The 25,583-nt window shown below is 39.9% G+C and overlaps 1 protein-coding gene across 7 annotated transcripts in view; it reads right to left on the bottom strand.

The window, feature by feature from the left end:
• Nucleotides 1–25,583, bottom strand: part of LOC116378737 (neurexin-1a) — a 236,807-nt gene that overhangs the window by 11,410 nt on the left and 199,814 nt on the right. For 2 of the 7 annotated variants that reach the window (XM_031840694.1, XM_031840668.1), the window contains 3 exons: nucleotides 25,088–25,177; nucleotides 23,368–23,687; nucleotides 2,538–2,616 (listed from right to left, as the gene is read on the bottom strand). In XM_031840694.1, the coding sequence (XP_031696554.1) occupies nucleotides 2,538–2,616; nucleotides 23,368–23,687; nucleotides 25,088–25,177 (489 nt within the window). Of the gene's footprint in view, nucleotides 1–2,528; nucleotides 2,617–23,367; nucleotides 23,688–25,087; nucleotides 25,178–25,583 lie in introns of all 7 variants that reach the window. The other 5 variants (XM_031840655.1, XM_031840662.1, XM_031840674.1 and 2 more) reach the window with 3 other exon arrangements.

Raw genomic sequence — 25,583 nt, 5'->3', positions numbered from 1 at the left:
GGGGGGGGGGCGATTCAATTTGCTGCAGTAAGATCTAATCTGAGCTCTGCTGGTGCCACAGGCATTCCATGGTGTCCAGAGGTAAGAGAAATAAAGTTTACCCGATTGATGTCACTCCACTGCTGATGGGGACTGCTGTGGGACTCCAGATGATACATGGGAAGATCTAGAGCTGACCTTGGGCCACAGATAGCTCACATAATAGTCTGCTTCAAAGCTCACCTCTTGGGATCACTTATGCGCCAACATTATCGTACGGTATACATGTGCTGTGAAGTCTGAGCACAAGGTTGAGAGAAACAGAGATATCAAGACAGCACGTGCACTTCTGCCGTCTGCTTTTGAGTTGAACAGACGGAACAGACTGGCAAAGTGCTGGCTGAAAAATGATATATTATTTGTGTCATTAAAAGGAGTTGGTTGAACAGTAATATGAGAAAGTGGTCCCTTTATCAACGACAGTGGATCCAGTTCTTCATGCACAGCAAACCCGTCTGAGAGTTGGTGAGTGCTTGGCAGAGCGTGTGAATCGTTCTGAATGTAGATATTAATCAGGATACGGTGTTAGACAGCTGCCACCCTGGGAGCCCACAGCTCTGGTGTCAAATCCCCTTCAGTAATCACAGAAGGAGTGGGATACTTTGCTCGGGGAGTGTGCGTCCCCGAGCATCACACAGTTCGCGACTGATGTTTTGGCAGATGCCCTTGTCAAAAAATATCATAATGCAAGCTGCTAGTGTGAATCAGTGCGCACACCAATCTCCTGTGAATGGCATTTGACAGAGTTAGCAGATGTACATTGGAAGTACCTATGGTGATGCTGCCCAATGGGAGTATCACTCTAATGTGCAGTATGAGAGTTAGCAAAAGCTAATATTGCGAGTGGAAGGCCAAAAGAACAGGAAGAGAGACAGACTAGAAAGTTGATAGTCTTTGCTGTGGGGCAGACATTAATTTAGTGGAGGTTTTTTGACCACATACTGATCGATAGCACATCTAGATGGAGTGGGGGGCCTTGGGTCTGGACTTAATTGTTCTCTGTGCGTCTCATCACTTCAAAATGCATTTGAAAATCCTTCTACTCAAAGGCGGGAGCAAGGGTTAGACTTAATTGCCTTCCGTGTGTGGCAAGGTAAGAGATTAAAAGTTTGGCTGCATTGCAGGGAACAGACATATATACAATCCTAATTTGTCAGAGTAAAGCTAATAAGAACCAGGGGAACAGGGAGTGCTTCCTTTTGTTTAAACATATCAGGGGTCTTGAACACACAATAACAACTATGGACAGAAATATATTTGTGCCACAATCATAAACTCAAAGGGGTGTCATGTGCAGCTAACGTGAACAATAGTATAGGAAACAACAGGATGAACTCCCACTGCTCGCTGTGAAATAAACAGCAGTGGGAACCCTCTACACACTTCACCCACTCCTCTCTGGGTTTACCTCTCTGTACATCAGAAAATGCTATGTGCTGACGATGAAAAAATATGTGCACAATTAAAACACAGCAATAACAGCTTCTTTGACACATACAAAACACCTTAACCAGGTGTGAACTACTAGTTATGCGTGCAATTCTCAGTGACAGAGCTGTTCTGATTAAAAGTACTGGTGTTGGGTGCGTTCTATCTCAAAGCCAAAGAAGAGGAAGCTAATATCTCTAAACTCATCAGTGTACGAACTAAAAATTTGCATCTTATGTTGAACATTTTGAAAAATAAAGAAATTTGGGACTTTTTTGTTGTTGCTGTAAGTTACTGTTAAGAGTTTTGATATCATATCTGTGTCGTAAGTGATTCTACAACCAGCAGCCAGTTAGCTTAGCTTAGCATAAAGACTGGAATCAGGGGCTAACAGCTAGCCTGCCGCTGTTCAAAAGTACACCAATTAAAAAAAAAGGTAAGTAAATAATGTTTTAATTATTGAGCTTCAGAGGTGGTAGTTAGCGCACTTTGTTGCCTTTGTACAGAGCCAGGAAAGATGGTTTCCAATGTTTATGTTAAGCTAAGCTAACCGGCTGCTGACTGTAACATCATATGTAGTGCACAAATATGAGAGTGATGTTGATTTTATCAAAATTGTAAAATAAAGCATATTTTAAAATTTTAAACTATTGCTTTAAGCAATTGTAGTTAAAATGTTAGCCCAGCGGACCTTCCATGTTTAGATAGTCAATTGCAGCCGAAGGCCCTTCAGATTTAAAAAATAAAAAAAAAGTTTTACTGCATTTATATTGTTCCTGAACATTGAAATATAAGAACCAGTAAAATCATACTCTGTGGCAGGATGGAAGCTTCCCAGACAGACCTAATGGATAGCCTCTGGCTTGCTGTATTATGTGGTCGGCGGTAGCCAGAAGAAGAGTAACTCTGCCTCTGAGAAGTGTTCAAGCCCTAACTGAAGCTCCACTCTGCTCATTTAAACAGTGTGCGTTAGCCTAGAGTGTCTTGGTGGGGGCGGACTATGACACACAGAGACACGGTGACACACCCAGAGAGAAGTAGAATAAAAAGAGATGACTAACCTAACCCACCTGAGCTCGGCTCACAGGGATCAATGTCTTCATCATCGCTCGGACACTCGGCTGATGCCACCAGCAAGTCGTCGGTTGTCTGAAAAGAGAGAAGCACACAGTAGAGCGGTGAGGGCATGAAATACTTAGCTGCATCAACGGGGTAAGATGGCTCCCACTCAGAGCTACCAGTAATGGTGTTTCCAGAGGGTTAGCTTGAGGACAGCGGGGCAGATGAGATGTGAATCCAGACAGCGACACTGTTTGGCTGCTGGATTTATCTGTCAACACGGTCACACGCTGCCTTGCGCTGTAGCAGCTGCTGCACTGCTTTCCAGGCAACACTATCCTTACAGAAAATGAGATCTGATTATTGAGGAACAGTGGAGGCTAAAGTTCACAGCACAATTGTCAACTTGCATGCTCAGTTTGTGCCGCAGTGTGTGGCTTTGCATGGCCCTTCAACGGATTGTTAAGAGCCATCACAGAACACCTCTTGACATTTAGAAGACAAGCAGCCATGAAAGCTTAAAGCAAGAGATTGGAAAACAAAGGGCAGAGCAGCAGAGCTTTAATCAATATAATTAATTTCGATGTGATTCAGTATCTCTTTTTCAAAATGAGCAAATAAATAAAAAATCATTGCATATACTCTACAGAGGTGTTTAATTATTCACACCAAAATCCATTTTAGACTACTTTCAATGCACGTCATCACCCAACCAACACAACACATTTGACCCTCTTGAAAAATGGGAAAGGGCAAACAAAAGACCAGAAACAAAGTATACTGTAAAACATTATACTGCAATGTTCTTTTATAGTCTTGCTTCAAGCCATTTGATCAGCTCTGCGTTAAAGGTCATTTCATTTAAGCATGGCAGCCTCTTCAGGGCCGGGTTAGATTTTCGGTTATGGAGCGCTGCTAAGCAGAATAACCTGCTGCTATACATTTAGCCTTGCACCTCTACTTACCCTCTTTGTACTAATACTTTTAAAACCTCTAATGCAAGACTGACAACATTTACTGCACTTACATTGTCATACTCTCTGGTATGGATGTGTATGACAGCCACAAAATAAAAAAAAGAGAAGGGGTGAGAAATGCATTAAGCCGCAAAATTGAAGATGGACCTGGGGTTTTATTCAATTTGTGCCATTATTTCACTGATGTTTGACTGTCCATCAAACTATATCTGCAAGTTGAATTAGTATTGACTCATCTTAAGGAAATTAAAGGTGATGTCATTTGCTTAACATCCATTTGGCTTCATATAATGCAATTTTATTGTGACTGTAACATCATTTGGACATTCTGGACACGGACCAACATCATCTTTACATAATAGACCTGAAAATGATAGATCAAACCCATTAAGGGAGTTGTGGTCGGAGGGCTGTTTTTGGTGCATCTGTGCTGGGTGAGGCCCGGGGAAGCCGACCAAATGTATATTTAATTTGCTGTGCATGAGGCTGATATACAGTGTCGGCCATCCAGATGGCAAAACTGCCGGATCCTGGAGTGCCACATCCATCACTTCAGCCTTGTGATTTGTTTTTCCTGGCGGGAGATCTTGACACTCTGCACTCACTGGCAGAGGTACGGGAATCAAGTAATCAATACTCCCTCTCTCTTCTTCCCACCTTACCATGCTCATGCTCATTCTCTCTCACTCTCTCTCTCTCTCTCTCTCTCTTTTCAACTCTGTCCTTCAGATTTATTTGCAAGCAGAGAGGAGGAAGCAATGTGATGTGGGTATACTAGATGTAGGTTAACTCCCTATAGAATAACTTGAGTGGAGGTGTATGCCCATTCATATTTCCATGTTTGTTTCCTCATTCAGGTCAGACAGCTACAGCCTGAGGCCTTCAACTTCATCACCACAGCAAAATGCAATAACGAAAATGGATATTTGTTTATCTCTTTAACGGAGAATCTTTGATTTTATGATTAAAAGGTCCAGACATTGTATCCAGTCTTTTATGAGATGAATCTGCAATTCAAAGCTTAAATTCTGTAAAAAAATCATTCTGCCCTTTAAAACTCTGCATTACACAGACATTCTGAAATAACTGTAAGGAACTGAAATGTGAAATGTGGCACTGCACCTTGATTGAGATTTTCAAACAAGCAACAGGGAACCATGATGCATAACTGTCATAGCACCGCCATAAAGAAATGTCATTTCACCCTCCAAGGACAAAGGCTGTGTGCAGTTCTGTGTAAGTGTAGCTCAATTGTGCCTGTAAGCCACTTCTAAGTCCAATCCTTCTTAGATCTTATCAAAATATCAACCCTATGCTTTACCTTTAAATTAATATTGTGTGTATAGTGGATGTAAGCCTATGAATCAAGGCTAAAATGAATTTGCATGTTACTGGGCGTCAGTCTGCCAGCCAGGATTAGTGTGTAGGTCAACATTTTGATGTGGTCATGACCTGGTTGAAATCCAATAACATTACCAATTCACGGTGTCCTCCTCCAATGCTTGACTTCTTTTTCAGCCGTGACAATTCAATGTGGGCTATGTGAGGGGCTTACCATGCAATTTAGCCACTGTGATGAAAACTGACTGGTAGCTTGGGTGGGATGTCTGGAAAGGACACTGGCATCTTTGGATATCTTTTCTTTTAAAGGAGAAATAACACAGGCTATGCATGTGGTGATTTTGAGTTAAAAATAAAAGAGGTTTCCTGATCTAAATGGCACCTTTTTTTTTTACGTTTTCCAGAAATACTGTATGTGTTTGGGAGAGTTCATTAGCTCAGCAGAGTCAGGTTTACTGATGCGTAGAGCATCATGCCCACAGGAAAGATGCTCCAATAGATAAGCGAATAAACAAGATGTACCTGTAGTTCATTTTATGAAGGTACTTCCAAAATGCTAAAAGCAAAGGCCCTGGGCTTGCAAAGCCTCATTAATCTAGCGGTAAAGTGCTGAAGCCATGGTGAACCTAAAGCACAGCTCATTTATCTGCCTGCTCAGAGCAGCAGAGAGCACACTCCTATGAGATGTACTGAGGAAACCTGGGGAGACAGTTGGGAGTATGAAACACACAATAATGGAGGAAAAAGAGATACTGGAGAGAGAAACCTGCTTTTAGTGTTCATACAAAATGTATGAACATGTTCATAGTTTCCAGGTACAGTGTCCTTTCAAATTCTTTATGTGTCGGGGGAATTTTAGATACAAAGACAAGAGAAGAAGAATAAATCTTGTTCGACTTTATAGCGGAGTAAAGTTATTGACTGACCTTGGCTCATGCACTGATTGAACCATCAAAGGGGATGTGGACCAGGAAATTCCAACCTGACTCAGCCAAAGGCGCCCTGGTGCTTTCTTTAGCACTGTCACGGCGGTTTTCGATCTCTGACGATTGATAATAGTCCTCCTTAATGAGATGTCCCGGCGAAGCCGTGGTCTACATGCAAGCTCACGAAAGCCTAGTCAGCAGTGTCATTCTGCTAGACGCCAGGTTATCTACAACCCTGCAAACACTGATCTGTTCCCTACTAATGTAAACTACACAGTGTCCAACACCGCTTTCTAATATCTACTGTATGGAGTAGGTGGCTTTGCTTTAATGCTCTACATTTGTACACGTCTGCCCTGATCGCATGTTTTCCCCTCTTAGTCTTGGCAGGGAGAGAGAGGAGGGGGAGGACTGCTCTTCAGAGAGGAGGCTGTGTGCAGCTAACCCGGTGCTCGAGAGCAAGAGACACCTTCTCTGTGATAACCTGTCGGCATGTCTCTACGGAGAGCCGTGGGTTTTCACATTGTTTTCTCTCTGGTCTAATTTGATGAATGCTCTCTGGCACAAAACATGTCTCTTTGGAGACGAGCTGAAAGTCAGGAGGACACTGAAGGCATCTGAAGGGTTTATCCGAACCATGCCTCTGCTGTCCCGGTAATGTATTCCACTGAGGATGCTTGCTATTTTCTTTTGCCTCTCTCCTTTTCTATTCCCCCCTCGTAAGCCCTGTTTTTGTCCAATATAAGCTCTTGTTTTCCAAATCTCTCTCTCTCTTGTTATATAGCTGATCTGTAACAATAATACAATTGATGTTTTTTTTTAACTCAATGTCTGTATTCTGTTGCTTATCGAGACTTGGTGTAAATCCCAATACTTTTTCAGAATGCAAAAAATGCTGCGCTATTATCAGCCAGTCGATTCTGGGTTGATTGAAAAATCTAATAGCAAATGGCTTTGCTCCACGCTATCGCAACACATAAAAAAAAAACTTTCTGTCTACTAAACTGCAAGCAAACCTGCAGATTCTGCCTCTTAACTTCTTATCTTTCTCTGCGTCTGATCCTTCATTTCCACAGCTCATTTGCTCATACTGCACACAAGCCATTACATGTAAGCGCCCTACTGAATAACCGTTCCCTGCGGTCTGTCACTATTTTCGGACCATACAAGGGAGAAATCACTGATAGAGGTGGACTGCACAAAGGTCTTATTTTTTTCCAACATGTAGAATGTTATCTATCATAGTGCTTGAAATGATCTTTTATTCTTATCCCACTTTAAATGCCAACAGAGCAGGTTTTAGAATCATATTGTTTATGAAAATAAAAATCAGAGCACCATTTTTCTACTTTTTTGTTTTCATGTATCTAACCAGAAGGGCAGTGCAATGCCAGAAAAAAAACCACTAACTGCTACATGATGTTTCATACTGTTCTTAATATTGTCCTCATGTTTTTATATTATCTCATGATAATCCCGGATAAATCATATCAAGGTTACTCTAGGACTCCACTTGAAGCCAATGCTATAGGTGTTACATATATCTTGTCTGTAATTGGCCCTTGAAGCCAAAGCTCCAACTGCCTCTAAAAGCAGGGGAATCAGTATTCTCTATATGTTGCTGTTCGAACCGTGTGCCATTATTTCTCATGCTGGCCCTGATTTACGATAGTGCCCCGCTAGTGTCCAGACCTGACCAGAGTTGCAGTCTGCACAGACTAATTGGGAGGAGTTTGTTGTCCTAAGCCTCACTCTTGCAGCAACACATCATTAGTGTGCCAGTGAGAGAGAGAGGGGGAGAGAGGGAGGCGATGGGACGGCAGATAGAAGCGACTCGTGGTTAGACACGGCAGGAATCTACCCATGGCAGCTATGACACCGCAGCAGCAGCTCTTATCAGAACTCTTGATGACATCCAAGTATCTAACTTAGCACCCTGGAACTAGGTCGATGTTGATGAATAATTTAGTCCCAGATGCTCAATAGATTCCAACTGAATAATGAAGGCGTGTGGGCCTTTAAGACTGTGGGTTCAGCTCAGTGTATTGCCTGGCCTTCGCCCACACTCTTCCTACTGCTGGTCTGCCAAGCTGTCAACATCATGGACTCACACAGACACAGACTACAGCAAGGCAATGGAATGGAATGACGTTATCGCTATCACAGTACAACTGTGTAACATACAGTGAATGATTTATATGTATTCATATGCTGATCATCTTAAAATCTTTTGAGACATTTTTACTACCTGGGCTTTTTAACAATTAAATACAAGCTCTGACGTGGGGCTTTATGGTGGCACATCAGATTTCCAACGAGACTGAGTGAGTAGGGAATAGGGGACAACTCTCTGCTGTTACCTCGCTGAAAAGGATTTACATCAGATCCTGCAATTCTCCGTAAATAGATAAACAAAGCTTCAAAACAGGAACTTCCAAAAAACATCAGTCAATAAACAAACAAAAAAATATATGCAAAAGAGCAACTGCTTGTTACTGAAATATTGTCAACTGAGTGTTTCTGAGCACTGCATTAATCTGTTCCCATACAAAATAAAGTCTTGTCATAATAGTGAAGCGTTGTACCAAAGAATTCTGTTTGAAATTCCTCACTTCTGGACATCACAGACCATTGACCTGTTTGAACGTTAATATGCTGTGCCGCTATTACTTATGGAGAAGAAAAATACAAAAACATATAATTTGGGAAAATAATAGGCACAGTTGAGATACACAAGTTTTAAAAACTATCTAGAAATTGTTAGTATAAGCCTACTTTAAAGCACTGAAACTGCATTGTCATATTTTTTTGACAAACAATCTATTCTCTCAACAACAATCATGACTTTTTGTGACTCCAACAACCTCACTCTAAAGAACATCAAAACATGAGGTCACTAAACTAACCATAACCACCATCTTTATTATTCAAAACTGTCAGTAATTACCTGAGGCATTTGAGCAGGCCACTGAGGGCATTCTGTAGTGAGATTCTTCAGAGCGCCTGAGAAATTCATGCAAAAGAAGATGCAGGCATTTCTCAAAGGCAATTAACTCAGAGTAATTGGTGTCTCCTCCTTTCTGTTTGGTGTTTTTTTCTGCTTGTGTATACCATAGTGATAAACTGGCCGTGGTGGACAGCTGTTTTCACTTGCCAAGTTATGAGACACTGTCCCTTTTGGGAGAGAGGCTTTGCTTTATTTAAAACGAAGCAGCTGTTGCTGCAACTGGACCTCAGGCAGAGTATCAGAGTGTCATTAAAAAAAGAATGGTCGGAGGCTCTCCATCTCCTCCCCTGGTACCCACATGTTTCTGTCTTGCCATACATCTTCCTCAAGGCTTAAGTCACTGCACAGACAGTCTAACAAGGCGCTGGGAGGCAGCTTCACACACCTGGTACACTCACAGCGCACAGTGTAGAAACATACAAGCATAGTTTCACACAGAAACACACACATGCCAAAAGTCGACTGGTTACGACATTTCATTTTTTTTAAATGCCGACAGTCTGGTGGATTCAATCTGTCCAGAATCACCTTTGTTAATGCGTATGTCCTCAACAGAGCACTGGATTTCATTGTTACTGAGGAGGAAAGTCAGAGGAATGAATACAGTTAAACGTCCAGGTTTTGTGTCTAACAATAAAAAAAAAAGAAATTTTCACAAAAAGGCTTGGGAATGAGTGAGGAGTGACAGGGCAATTGCTAGTTTGGTGCACCGGCCCAGAAAAGCTATCCGGTGTAAAATGAAAGGCTGCCTTTGAGAGAGCGACACAAAGGCACAGGTGGGGGCTAATGCAGGAGTATAAAGGTGTACTGTACAAGTGGATATGGAGGAGGCAAATACAGAGCTGCTTCAAAATGTACACATGCCTGTGCCCTCATTAAATGAGGTCCCTCTCGGGGACCCGAGAACACTGCTGTGTGAGGACTTCTTTTAATGTGGCTGCTTCAAGGCACTGCTGCGCTGCTTTGTAGCTGTTTCTCGAGTCCCCCCGCAGGACCACGTTCAACTTATTTTCCAGGAACAGTCATCCGCACGGCCTTAATGAAAATCCAACACTTAGCATGGTACGTGATGCGGCTCAGGCACCAAGGTAACCAGGAAAGATGTCTGGCTGCGTGGGCGGAAACACAGTCCATTCCCCAGTCAGAGCCTGCGTCAAACTCTCACCATGTCACTCACTGACTCAGAGTGAACCATGTGTAACTGGTGCCCAGTTACACCCCTCATACAACCCCAGACTCGAGCCATTCTGTGTAACTAACAACAAACAGTTGATATTTTGATTTCTAATTAACCAGGGGGCTCATTATTTATTACTGGGGACATATAAATAATGTGCACACAATATGGACGAGTGCCTGTAGTCACCTCACACTGCAGAGAGCGTGCACATTGAGCGGCTGCCATGTAGGATACAGCTTCAAGCAGATTACACAGGCGAAGGCTGGATGCCTTCTGCTAGCTACACGCTCTAAATGATAAAATCTTAATATGAAATTCATAACACTATCTGCCTCCATCTACCTCCTACGCTACCCCCTCTTGTTCTCTCATTTCTTCTCTCTTGCCTATGCATAAACACGGCTCCATAGAAGTATATTACATGGTTGACTTTGTCCCTCCCCATTATCCCTGCTTTCACACTTCTCAGATAAATGAAATCTGTCTGCATTGAAGCATTTTGCCCTCTGGATGCCCTGATATTTTCCTTATCTGAAATCGAATCTGGAGCTCTGTGCACGTCTGTAGCTCGCCTTGGTAGTAATCTGGCCTGAGAGCAGAGAACTGCCCTGGAGGAATATCATACACTAAGGATAAGCTAGCGAGTGAGGGAGGAATAACAATTACCAGAAAAAATGGCTTGTAATCATGGAGCTTTCTATCTAAATGCTAACATACATCACTTGCCATTTTGGGGAAATTTGGGGAAATTCTTCATTTTCTTGTTTCTTTCCCTCGAAATCTAAAAATAGCTGACAAATATAAGCATGTGCCTGTGTGTGTTTTGAGAAAAAGAGCGCGTGAGAGCAAGAGATATGCAGCTTGGCCACAAATCACTGTCTTCCTGACTTTACCTGCGTCTTGACATGCAGTCCCAGTCCCTCATCAGGTGACAGCAACAAATTTGTCATCTTAATATAGATGCCATCACTGCTGAGATGAATGTAAGCGGGTCTCATTCCCATGTGTAACGTTTGCAAAAACATGACATGAGGAAAGAGGAAGAGAAGCTTTGCCCTACAACAGCAGACCAGGTCGCCTGTAGCTCCCACAGAGCGTCATCGTAATCAGATTCCTGTCCTCCAGGTCTGGATGTGTCATTTACAAAGGCCCAGTGCCATAAACTAATGAGCAATGCTCTCATTCAGAAAAGACGTGGCAAAAGACATAGTGATACATTTCAGGGCAGAAATCAAAAATTGTGATAATAGAAAGTCTCAATTGGCAGCATTTATGGAGTCTCTCAAAGAAAATAGATTTGTCATCACTAATCCATCCCTGTGGCAGTGTTGTAATACCAGACTGGACCTGCTTTTAATTATTTATAAATAGTTTTTATTTTTTATTTTGACTTGTTTTTATATAGCTTTGGACTTCCAAAAATATGCTTTCATTTTTATTTGATCTCATTTATCTTTAAAAGAAATAAAATATGTTTTATTGTTTGTTTCCAGTCTTTGTGGTAAGCTAAGCTTACTGGCAGTAACTTCATATTTACTGTACAAACATGAGAACTGAACATCTAACTCCTGGCAAGAGTGAAACTATTTCCCAAACTAACTAACTAACTATTCAGTTAAACAAAGTTAGATTCCAAATGTAAGCACTCGTTTGCTCGATTGAGTTACTTTCCTTCCCGAGGCCATTTCTCCATTACTCTCTTCTCTTGTCCACTTGCCTAACAAACAAACAGGCTTCATTTGCTGGCATGCGGATGTCTTTATTTCATTTCTGTACCTCCTGGAATGTGTTTTACCTTAATTTAATCTATGTGGTAATGACGTTAGTGTACATTATCCCCGCCTTCCATCCCCGAACTTGCCTTTATTGTATTAGATCTGGTGTTCAACATCAGAAGATGGCTGCTCCCGCAAACAGGAGCAGCCATCTTGATGTGTGTACATTATGATCTTTATCTAAGCTGTGGAATCACTTAGCACGCTGGTATGAAACTCCAGATACAGAAAAGTAAATGGATGAACGTAGATTTACACTCAAGTCAAGGTCTTCTGGTTTACGAATGTTCTTTGCAACTAAGTACATTTTCTACAACTGACGGGATAAATAAAAGGTTTCATCTGAAGATAAAACAAGACTATAACGTCTGCTTTGGTGGGAACTAAAGTGATACACTTGACAGGCATTGCTTGTATCATAAATAAAGGAGCCTTTGGATGCATAAGCCTGTGTCAGTTTATGCCTGACACTTTCTACCAGCTTTTGAGAAAATTATTTTTGAAAGTGAAGAGAGCTCAGAACAGCTCAGTGAGCAGTTGGCAGAGAGCTTGTGTTCATGAATTTGATGTATAAACCAGCTGATCGCAGAATCTTGCAGGTGGGAGCAATGCACCGGAGGACAAATTGTATCTTATTTTCAACAGTTGGCCCAGGACTATTTTGTGTTTCTACAAATCATACGGTACCACAAAATGTCCTAAGAGACAACAATATGGTCTATAAAACATGCTGTAAAGCTGTCAGTGTCAGTATCTCCTCCACGCACAATCCAACACTTTATGAAACAGAGACAACATTCACACTGCGTAGGTTTCATTTTTGTCATCCAAACAGACTAAGTGGGAATATTTGTAATGCTGCCAGTAGTGCGCAACCTGCAAAAGCAAAGATGCTTTGTTGACTATCTTAATAATGGCAGCATGTATGAAGCACTTGGCTGTAACAATTTTAGAAGCCTTTAAAACAAGCAAACAGGAAATAAAGCACCAAATGAGGACACAGCATCTTGGGGCCCTAAGCAGGCTAATTTTACATTTTTGTACCTGCTGCAGACGAGCCTGTCTCTGCCGTCAACTATCAAAAAAGTGCAAACATTCATCAAATCCCGTGAACGCACGTCAACACACACTGGCATGTTTGTGTTCACCCCTGCCAAGGTGGACTGGATCAACGAGTCACATGGACTCTATGTGTACAACACAGTGTTGAAGGGCAGCTACCATAATGGACCCCGGTGAGGCTCAGATGATGGATATGGTCTGTCGCTGGGAGTGAACGCCGCAGCCCGGGGGCCACCGTTGGTCTGCGGTTACCTTCTTTGCCATCTGTCAGCACTGGGTGGGCACAAACCCATGACTTGGGCCTGGGGCAGAACACACCAGGACCACCTTCAACAGCGCACACCTCACTTTAGGGACAAGGTGGGGAGGTCAGCAAGACAAACGAGTGCTGCACTGGAGAGCTGTCTATCTACATATTCTGCAATTCAACCTGTTTCTGCTCTCATCTAATGAATGTTACACATGCATGCATGGTTTTCAGTTTCTTCAGCTTGGAAAGGGGATGGCACCAACAGAATATATGACAATAAATACAAACATTAATAGTGCATCTGTCAGTGAAGCAAGCCATTTGATAGAAACTGCTGTTTTTTTCCCTCAAACTTAGAGCATCTCAGTAGCATGATGGTCAATCCCATACATCTGCATTGCAGGGGAAATCGAGCAATTCCTTTTAATACAAATACAAAAAGGAGACTAGAGAGAGAAAAAAAAAAGAATCTTTTCAAATCATTCATTTCCTATTTAGCTCCACTCGGTGCGGGCGTGAATATTAAAATCTGGCTCTGATTGAAAGTGATTTGATCATGTTATCACGTGAAATAAGGAAAATGAAGTAGGGTTCTGGCTGATCTGAAAGTAATGCTAACTTTGATAAATGTTTGAGAATTCTTCAGAGGAGAACTTCCTTGATTCAAAACATTTTACTGTTTAATTTAGTTTTTACACTAAATCAGACTTTCAAATTAAAAGAATAAAATGATAGCAATTCACTCTATTTCATCACATACAAATAATAAAGTAAATCCAAGCCAAATATTTCTCTAATTAAATATGCACCAACCACAAAAGGAGGAAATAAAAATATAGAAAGAGATGAGGAATAGTTTGATATTTACTTTAGGACTTTTTAAAACCAAGATTTCCCTTTGCATGACAATTCAATTATAATAGGACTAGAGTCCATGTGGGTTATTACCACATCTGTGGGAGATAGGCTGGGCAGACTCTGCATTTAATTCAACCGTCATCTGAGTTTGCTGGTGGACAAATAGTATACCAATGACATTCAACAGCCTGGTATCTTTCCTCCGTCTCTACGACTTTCAGCAAAAAGCAATAAAAGTCATCTTAAAAACGAACCCATCCCTCACAAAATTCAGCAGTGAGAATGGTGTGTACTGTATATGAGTCTTGATCACATGGCTGATACCAGCGCAAACACAGATGGGTACAACTCCTAATGCCATGAAATGAACAAGCAAAGTCAACCCATGCTTTTTATTCTGAAATAAAATGAGCAGGAACCTTCATCTTAACTGCCAGCGATTCAGAACACAGTTCCGCCTTTCTTGTTAAATGCTTGCATTTCTTCCATTATTTGACGAGAAAAGTGCTTTTTGAATAGTTGATAATATGCCTGTCAATCAAAAACAAATTACTGTACTATCATGAGAAGTTTTTTGTTCTTAAATCTTGGTAAAACTTAAATGAAATGGAAGAAATCTGGTTACCATCTTGCTCTTAGAGAAGACAGATAAAAGATAAAAACAAAAGGCTTATCTTGAACAATAACAAAGGTAGACCAAAAGAGTGTGCAAGCAGAGCCGGATCAATGCAAAGGCATTCTAGGCACATGCCTAGGGCCTCCTTGCCACTAGGGGGCCCAGTTGCCCTGGTGTTCCTTAAACGTCAGCAGGCAGCTTGCATTGTAATATATTGCTAAACATTCAGTAAACGTATATCAATTATGAAGCATATTAGCGCAGAACCATTGAATCTCATTTTCCGTAGTTGTAATATTTGTTTTTGTTTGATGCGTCAAAATTAATTAGCCCCTTTTACAAACAAGCCAGCCCCCCATAGCTCCCCCGATCACAATTCTCTGGCAGCGTCGCTGATAATGTGACAGTTAAATGTAATTTTCTTAGTTTACCAAATATTATGTGCAAATATGTGCATGTAGGGGGTCTGCCTAGTGTAATCCATCCATTTAACGTGGCTCTGTTTGCAAGTTAGCAATGTAAGCTTACTATTACTATCTTAACAACCTGCAAGTTAGGGTGTAGTCATTGTCACAGGGTCTGCGTTTATTTCTCGAGTTCTGAACCTAAATTTGGACACTGCTCGGGAGGCTACAACTAAAGTCAAGGTACAGGTACTCTGGGGGGAAATAAGTTATGAAGTGCATTCCCAGTTCAATTACCCAATAACCTTTGAGTAGCATTGGTATTCTCAAAATCTTGTGATGTTTCCTGTAGTAGTAGTGAGCCATTTCATCCAGGAAGTAGTGGAGCAGTGCGACCAATCGCTAATTTGCTATATCTTATTTTCATCTTGAAGAAAGAAAAGCTTGAAATCTATTGTGCCACTTTTCTATCTTTTGATTCATAAAGAAATAGAGCAGCCGCATTATGATGGTATGGAGTAGAGAGAGAGCTGGTGCATCCTCCAGGGCAGTGACCTGTCCCGAGGGATACACCTGACTCTTGAGAGCTGTTCAGCAGGGGCTCTCTTTTTGCTCCATTCTGTCAACCTCCTACTGCAGGTGGGGCTCCCTCAATTAACGTAATGCTACTGACATTTAAAAGTCATCACATGAAAATATTCATTCGCGCCACCTTTTCTCTTCCATTGTTGTCTGTTTAACAGCATAACTGCACTCGTCTATCAAACAGCATAAAAATGACAATGTTGTTCTCGGTGTCGCCTTTTTAATGAACCACAGTGGCAAACAATGCATGACCGGGAACCTAGACTATACTACTTCTTACAAGTTCAGAATTTGTGCAGCTGAAAAGAGAACTGAATTAAATTAAAATGAATGTGAGTGATGCCAATCAGTCTAATCATAAGTGACTTCAAAAAGGCTTTTCTGTCTACTGTAGATTTACGTTTTGGTTTTAGATATTTGGTTTTGATGTTGACTTGCTCATATTCAAAATGTAACAGTAGATCATGTATTCACAATGAATGAAGACTGGATCATCCTTAAGATCATATCCAAGTATCATATCTTGTAGCAGAATTAAAGAACCTGCACTGGATGAGTGCCTCAGTTGCCTGAGTAGTGCTTAATACACAAGTCTCAGGTCTGAGTATTGATGCATGCAGGATTAGTATTAAATCTAGACCGTGCAGACTTAATGCAGCCTTAGCTTGTAAAACAATAATCCTTACCGGTATCAAGACAATCACAACAATGCCTGAAGGTAGTAGCAGATAGAAAAAAAGAGACACTGTGCTTAGATGATAATAAAAGAAGAGAAGCTGCAAACTGAGCAGTTATTGGATACTAAATTGCAGAAGATTTTTCACCACAAGATTACTGTGACACTAAGTTTATTATAGTGTGTTTGTAGGAGCCAGTGAAGAGGCTACAAGGTACCCAAACACTGCACTGAAAGTCTAGCAGTGCAGCATGCCAGTCTTCGATTATCGCTGTGAATTATAGAGAGGCCAGGTTTGTGCCCCTCGTCTCAGGGCCCCAGACAAACAGAGCCACTACAAGCCAGTTCAGCTGGAACTGAACCATGTGCTGTGAGTGCAAATGAAATTGCCCACACAATGTGTTTTGAATGTTCCTCACTTCCCCTGAACGACCATTACACCCGCCTCACCTAGGGTTAATTCAGAAATAGAAGGGCCAATTGGCTATTTGGTGGCAATGATGTGACATAGTGGCCATTCATTCCCCCTAGGGACAGGCTATAATCTGCATTTCTTGAATGCAGCAACAAGCTCCGAAACAGAAATTGCACTCTGCAAAAAGGTTATGAAAGAAATATGGCAAGCATGAAATGTCCAATTCTACTGTGTGTTGTGTTTGAGAAATACCGTATTATATCGGCCGGAATACAAGACAACGCTTTGAAAAAGTGAGTTTGATATTTAAGCGCCCAAGAGCAAAAATCCTAATGATCTTGGTGATCCTCTGACTTTCACGTTAGCGTCACCAGCAGGTGAAAGTTTTATCATATCTAATGTATGGATTGAAACAAAGGTTTGTACCGACAGTCATGGTTACCAGACAATGTAGCCTGACTTTGGTGATCGCTTCACTTTTCCTCTTCCACCACCATAAGATTGACGTTTTTGGTTTTGAGTGAATTTTGAAAACTATGGTTTGTTGTGAAATTTATTACAGATATTTAAGGTTCCTTGAGTATACATTTTAATAATTTTGCGGGCACCAGTGACGGATGAAAATAAAAATATATCCGTAGTACCAACAAACCTGCATGCTGATGTTAGCACTGCTATGCCTATGTACAATCTCACAGAAGCGCTAGAATGGCTGGTTTTATTGTACGTTTTTATGGCCTTGTGCTACATTTTTACATCACATTTTCTAACATATCAAACGGGAAGAAATAAGCAATAAAAAGTGAAATCACCATATTAAAATCCAATAAAAGAAAAAATGACTGGAAAATGACAGGGAAACCACTATTGTGTGACTGCTACATTGAGTCAAGTGTTACTAATTATATTATAAAACGGAAATAAGTAATGTGTGGACAACAAAAAGGTATAAAACAGCTATAAACACTGAATGAAAAAAAAATTGTTCAATGCTAAATTTAATATCAGCAAATAACACAACAAATGTTTTCCACAAACTAAACATTCCCAAAACAAAGTCACAGGTCTGTAACTTTACTGTATATACCGTAAGACCTTTTCATACAACATTGTTCACCTGGAGTTTTATGTCCTTGTGTCTCTCCATGATTCTCGAGCCATCACCAACTTTAGAGGATGTTGCTGCAGACAGCACACCTGTGTGCACTAGTGTGCCTCACACTATGGCCGCTTGTGAGATTTATACACTGTATGTCTGCTGGCCAGTGTTGATAATACAGAGCAATGCAGGTGAGGATCCATCACTGTCAAGAGCTCTCAATGGCTCTATCAGATAGCAGGCTTTCGTCTTTCTTTTTTCTTTTTTAGCTGGGAGGGTCGCAGCTACAAAGGGCACTAGCTCTTATCCTTGAGTGGTTTTGATTAACCATCATCTGGTGTTAAATGCTATCTTTCTACTGCTTGATATTTTCTTTCATTTCGTCCACCAGCAATTTAAAAAGCTGCACACAACATGTTGTTGTATTGGCTTTGGATTCCATATAATACCTATTTAATAAATACATCAAAATGATATTCAGCACATTTGCAGCAGTTGTCAAGTGTTACTTAAATACATATTAAAAAAAGAGCAATGTCTGCAGAGATTCCACAACATACATCTGTGTCTTTCCAAAATAGATCACTACATTTGATCTTAATAGACATTTGTGTAAAATTGTCATAATTAGTATATGTATTCTTGAGTTAAGGCCAACAACGTGTTGAGAGGACACAGTGACTTATGATCACTAAATTCTAATAATTTAATCCTTGAGTCCAACTGGACGTTTGCACCAAATTTGAAGAAATTCGCTCAAGGCATGCCTGAGATATCGTGTTAACAAGAAAAGGATGTATGTGAGGTCACAATGACCTTGACCTTTAACCTCCAAAATCGAATCAGCTCTTCCTCCAGGTTGACACGGACGGACGGACAAACCAAAAACACAATGGGCCTGATTTACTAATATGTGCGTAGAAATGTACTCACTTACAAAACTAAGCAAGAACATTTTGCACTTACAAGATAAGTGCACAAGCAGAATTACCGTCGGATTCATGACACATGCGCACCGGCCAATTTTATTCTCTGTTAGCGAATCATAATAATTCTAAATTGATAGGCTTGTGTGTATTATTGGAAATCAGCAGACTGCCACGCCCCCATTTCTCTACATAAGAAAATATGTTTGCCTGGAGATTTGTCACGAAGAAAGCAGTTCGATTGTTGCTAATGAGAGAAACTTGGCCTCTACTTAAAATATACAACTACTGAAGGAATTGAGGCAATAGTGTCCGAGGTGGAAAGCAGAAAAGGCAGTTTTCTGATGTTCTTCCAAAGGACTAACGATGAGGCTTGGGCTGCGAGGCAGTGGATGTTGTGTCCCCTAAGATACGGACTGTAGCTCAGGTAAAAAAAAAAGAAATGGTTTGATATTTAAGTCAATGCCAAAGAAAGTATTAACAGACTAGAAGAAAAATAAGAAAACAGAGGAGGACAAGCGCCATCTGATTTGTCAGCCCAGGATGAGAGACTCTCCGCTATTATTGGACAAACATCCATAAGTGGGATATGTTCAACAAATAAGGGTGAAAGTGATGACATCCAGCAAAGACTTTCACCGAGAGGTAATTAATTCCATAGTTATATAAAGGCAGTACCAAATAGTTTGAAGCTTAATTCATAACGTTGACATTTCAACTGTAAATTAACATTTCAATGCGCGCACATTTTTGCTGTTCAGACTGTTAATTCTGTATTATTCTGCACCGCTACAGGGAGCAGACAATTCATTAAGACACGACAGTCAGCCTCATACAGCAAGCTACCTTCTCTACGTAGGGCAGGAATCATGGCGAACAAAAAGCAACTACAGACATTACTTGACAGAGTGTAGAATACTTTTCGTCGGGAAAACCTCAAGATATTATATAAAATAAAGGTAACATCAAGACTATGCCTATTTAGTATCTCTGTATTTGAGTGTGTTGTAAGGCCTGGAATTAAATCAGTCCAGCATACCTTAAGCAAAGGGGGGATTCTAATAACTATTAAATAACAATTCTGACTCATCAGCTTTTCCCATGCTTCATTTCTATCCTGATTAGACCAGTGAGCTCTAAGATGATAATATCCTTTGTTAATAAAGCATGAGAGGACACCCAGTGGTTTGCGAAGAATGACATTAATGTAATGCTACCCATAAGCCAAGGCCCACAGTATTTAATAACAATAAAACCCCAGTTGAACATTTAGATAACTTTTTGATAGGGCACCTGAGAAGCCAGACCCTTCAAAATCATTACGCTAATGATGATTAGCACTGACTTTACCCTCTAGGAGATAAGTGGGCTAGTGCAAGAAGACATACCCTACATCTACAGAGTCACTGAAAGATTTAATTGTGCTGGCATTTTGACCATGTGTACACCGCAAGACAGCAGTGTTGCATGCTAACTTTATTTTTATTGAAAGCATGTATCAACAGTATTTATCTATCAGAGGCTAGGGATTATGCATACTTATAAGCAACTGATTACTGTATTCAGATCTCTCTCATCATTGCAATCCTGTGGACATCTGTTTCTTTTTGCACAAACTTGTAAAATGTAAACTTTTAACGAGACAGTGAAGGAAAACATTAATTTTCCAAGTTTGTTTATGCATTCACAAAATTACATAACAATCTAAAACATCTTAGATAGTCAGATCAAAATCCCTCTTCTCTGTCTGTCAAACCTCCTGCACTCATGGGACTGTAGCCACTGTAGCTGCTAAATGTTAACCAGCTAGTTGCTGTAGCTAATTGTTGTTTTAAACCGGGCAGGCAGCATCTGTGGGTTCCTCACTGTGAGTAAACATCACATTGCACAAAGTCATGTGATCCATTGTTATTTAAAATGATATATTATAGGTGCTTTAAATGATAATACTGAAAGCAATAGGCGTTTGCCATTCCATCTCCACTGGTGCTGGCCGTAATAAAAACGTACGTGTCACTGTAATGTACGGCTTTCAGGATATAAAATAATTCACTGAACTGCATTCCCATCAGAGTGGAGACTGAACAGCTGGACAGCGATTAAAATGCGGACTTTTCAAGGTAAGAGAACAGTGATTGCACCATCTCTTTTTACATAGACCAGACACAACGTCTTTCTAAGTGTAGTGTCCTGAAACGGTAATGTCCTACCGCGAGTGGTCTCCATGGGAAGGTCGTCAAGTTGAATCAAACTGAAGGCATTGACATCTCCCTATGCACACATCTCTGCATGCCTCATTCATCTCTCCGCCTACATCACATAGCAACTCTTTAATCCAATGACCTTTCTTTCTCTATGAATGCATTAGATAACACCTAAACCAACACAGTTAGCCTTGACTAATCTCCCTTTTCCAAGCCTTTAATGCCACTTTAAAGGTGAGCTAACATGCATGAAGCCTTACTGATACACGACTAACGTTTAAAACAATAGGCACAAGTAGATTCCCTCCAAAAAGTATGTAATATACAGTTGATAAATAATTGCACGGAACATTGCAAAACCAATAGCTGTACACATGACCGCTGTTATTGACTAAATTATTCTCTATAACTATCAGAATCTGCTTAGCATAAGAGCATAATGTTAGATATCCACACGTCTGATCATATCTAAAGCATGAAATATGTTGTGTGTATATCTCTGTAATACACTGCTTTTCTAAATTATCATGGTCATTTATATCACTTTATTTCTCTCCAGATGAAAATGCCTGAAAAAGGAAGGCAACCATCTCATCAAGCATGTTCCTTTCGGGCCAATCGTATGGCTCCTTGGTAGCAGTTTATAACACCACATGGCGCTGGGATATAATTACAGTCTATTGTTTGATATTTTTCCCGCATTACGTGCTCCTGCAACGGTTCAGGAACCATGCTGAGTCTGAGAGAAAACCATTCCGCGAGATCAATATTTGTGATTGTATTATTTGCCAGCATCTGCAGACCCTTACACAAATGGTTAAAATTGTCAGAGAGAGAGAGAGAGAGAGAGAGAGAGAGAGAGAGAGAGAGAGAGAAACCAGACTCGAATTGTCTGAGGGAGTTTGTGATTTCATAATATGAGCTGGAGCTTGAACAGTGCTAAATTCAGAGAAAAACTTGACATTTTCTTTTGCTTTGAATAGAGTTGATCTTTTTAAAAAAGCTCTCTATAAAAGCTTAAGCCTGACTTCAAAGATAAATCAGCATTCAAGGCACTTTTTATGCTTCCATTTTATTCTGAAGCAACAATGTGAAAATAAATATTTAAATTAGATTACTTCTGAACAATGAAACACGGCACTGCACCTTCCAAGGCACCGAAACGTTTCTCCAAATATTCTTGAAATAGCCTGAGACATGTGCATTAACTGTTGTCTCAATGAGACTGTGAAGGCATAAACAACGTTCAAAATCAAAATCTAATTATTTTTATAGTGTGTTTATTTTTCAATCCCACCCCCTCCTCGAGATGCTATAATCTTCCTTTACCCAATCCGATTAATCCAAAATGAGTTAAATCCAAAATGATTTTTTATAAGAGCTGATTACGCCCTCATTAAAGGGTCATTTCAGCGTACGACTATGCTTGATTTAAGCTACTACGTATGCTCTCCCTTCATCTGACTCACTGAATATTTGAAATTCTTACACACATGTTAACTTTGAATGTGTTCTCCCTGCATCAGTATCTTCATAGTTTCAATTACATATTACTTGCTTCCTATCAAGGCTTACTTGATAGACTTGACTTCATGTGATATAAAATGCACATTATGTTCAGTGTTTATCAGTTTTGAATGCCATCACGGATTAGCTTTTGGCTCCATAAATATTAAAGCATATTTCTTATCAATGAGGTTGTTTTTTGATTTGTGTGTACAGGCTGAAATTTTCATGTGGGCCATGACGCTTCTGTTTTTGTTTCGTACCAACAACACATGAATCAATACTACATTCTTACTTTCCTCTTTGTTGAGATATAAAACAGTCTTTTTACTTTGTGACCTAAAAGCGTCAATACCGTCTTCTGCTCGGTGCTCAGGTATCCCTGGATTGTAATGAAGTTCTGTCAGCATGTTTTTTTGCAAGCTAATTCCCAATGCAATGATGCAAGTAAATAAAGAAAACTGTTAAATTCCTATTTACATTTTGAGAACCTCAAGGATTTAGCAGTTACACTATGATTAGGACGTTTTTTTACAGTGTTTTTGCTGTTCTTGGAAAGGACTGCGCGAATAAGGTCTGGTTGCAATTTCATTTGATCGGACAAACGTTTTGTGTTGCATTGGTTACTCACACATTGTGACATCTGAGAAGTTAAATGCTGCTGCACCACTCATGCAGGACAGATAAAAATGATGGAGGGCTGAGAGATGATGGTTATCACTCTAATACACACACACGCGCACACACCCACCCACACCTGATTGCACGGGGAGAAACGCTCAACAGTGTGCCTGTGGCGCTGCTCCCAATGGTGGAACAACACACTTATTTTTCTTCAGCTTTTAGGTCACAGGACTCAATGAGAAGACAGGCATGACACAATTAAGTAAAGCAAACGCTCCACTATATAGCAGCATAATGATGAAATGTATTATAATAATCCAGAATGTGCTTAACGTCACGCTGTGCATTGTGAGTATTTCAAAATGGATCAAGTTGAGACAATAATGACATGAGTTTGAAGATGATCTTACCTGCTGAGGCTCTCGTGGTGTAGTCTGTTTGACTCGCCTGCTGGACGCCGTGGTGGTGGTTATCTCCATGTTGGACGTGGACGTCTCTGAGCGGTTGGCTGTGGTGCTCGACTGCGGTGTGATAGAGGAGGGCGAGTCCCCCACAAGCCGCACGCTGGCTTGGATCTTAATGTTGGGATCTCCCTCTGCGGCCATGTTGAACACCTTCAAGCCATTATAGTAGAGGCCCGAAAGCTGGCCCTGAAAGGATCGACTTCGGTCTCTCTCCCAGCCCCCAATCTGTATAGTGGTTTGGCTGTTGAAGATTGTAAGCTGCCGCCCTGTGGGAAAACAATGTTACATATATACAAGAATGTCGGACTATGTACTCAACCACTTTTACTCAACAGGAAAAAAAAATAAAAGACAGAAAGACAGATTATTTGCCCAGTGGCTAATGAGACCAATAAATTGCGGGTTGTAGAGGCAAACCCTGGTAATTTATTGCAGAAATAATGATGGAATGCCTATGATAAGGAAAACAAACAAACATGTCAAATAAAAACACAGGATTTAGAAAATGAATGCAGCTTTGCTAAAAGGGCAGTCTAACCTAAAATAACAAGAAAAAAAGGATTAAGCAGAAGTAGTCATGTTATGGCAAAGCAATCAAATTAACGACACTTGAAAAGATAACATATTCTTGAAAGTAATATAAAAGGACAATTTGTTTGCAGGAAATTGCATGGGAATTAAGACAAATGTATAAAACATTTGCCAAAAAAAAAAGCTCAAAAGCATATGTGTCATTATGCTTTGTCTATGTTATCTTGTAATTTTCCTTCTAATTTTAAGATTTACAGACTTGGGACACAGCTAGCTGGAGAAAAATAAACAACATCATCTAAAATGGCGACAGGCTGTGAGAATTGGACTTTTCTTGTGTTCAATCTCACAGAAAGCCGGACACACTTCAGGGAATTTGGATCTATTCATCCTTTTAGCAAAAGCAACCAAGGGAAATTAAACATAGAGCAGATATGGTTGGGCTCATGGAAAATAAAAACATTTTATGACAGCACCTTCAAAAATGCAAAACAGAAGACAAACAAAGAAAACATAAAAATGATAGGGCTTATTTCACAGCTAAAGTGACAAATATGAATAAGGTATTGAACTATAAAAAACAAAGCATGCACTCAATTTGTTTTATATTACAGTTCCTTGATCTAATGCCCTATACATATTTACAATGTCTGTTAAAGGGACTCAGAATTCTGATGCCAATTCATATTGCTCTCTATTTATCACTGCTAACAGTTTAATCAGAACAGATCAAATAACACCAAGTACTGTACTGTACATGTTTCCAAAAGTGTTTCAAATAACACTCGGCAACTTCTAAATGACTAAACAAGAACGTTTAAATTTATCATTTAGATGTTTACAGCAAAATGCTACAGTAATTTATAGACATTTTAACAATGCTGATATTACTTCATTAAGTGGATTTAAATTCTTATTTACAGTCCCTTTAACCTTAAGTTGACAATAAACACTTATAAAATAAATACATTATTATGAAAAGTATGAAACATTACAAACTAAATTTAACTGTCCAAATCCTTTTATTTTAAGTTTTACTGAACATTTATTTTTTAAGGTTTATTATTTACAAAATATTGCTACAACTTGGTTATGATCAAATTATTTTATTTGAAATTTTAATCAGTGATTTTACCTTTGTCGAGTAGCCATTCGTCAACTACTCGACCAAGTCGGTATGGGATTCGCTGTCTAGCAATCGCCAGGCGTTCGTTATCATTGTTGCCTTTAAAGTTTAAAGAGACATTTCAGTGGTTACAATCTGTAGGGTCAAAGGTTAAATGTTCATACTTAATGCTGGAGCTATACAACTGCACAACGATTTTATATTTAAAAAGTTTTGTATATTTAAAAAAAACAATATTTACTCAAACATTATTTAAACAAACTTCACTCATTTTATTTTATTTTAGCCAACAAATTAGGCCTATATTAATTGAAAATAAGTGGACTAGCACGCAAATGTTTCATCTAAATTAATATACCTATGTTATCAACCAACCCAAATCACAAATTTATACATTTCCATTACAAAATCTTTACTCAAATCTTTCCATCCCCTTTGTCTTTCCCCCTCAATATCTTTTTAACTGGCCTTTAAATTAATTAATAACATCATTTAAATTTATTGT

The sequence above is a fragment of the Anarrhichthys ocellatus genome, unplaced genomic scaffold (genome assembly GCF_004355925.1).
Source record: "Anarrhichthys ocellatus isolate YVR2014 unplaced genomic scaffold, GSC_Weel_1.0 scaffold3, whole genome shotgun sequence".
Taxonomy (NCBI): domain Eukaryota; kingdom Metazoa; phylum Chordata; class Actinopteri; order Perciformes; family Anarhichadidae; genus Anarrhichthys; species Anarrhichthys ocellatus.
This window is presented reverse-complemented; position numbering and strand designations above follow the sequence as displayed.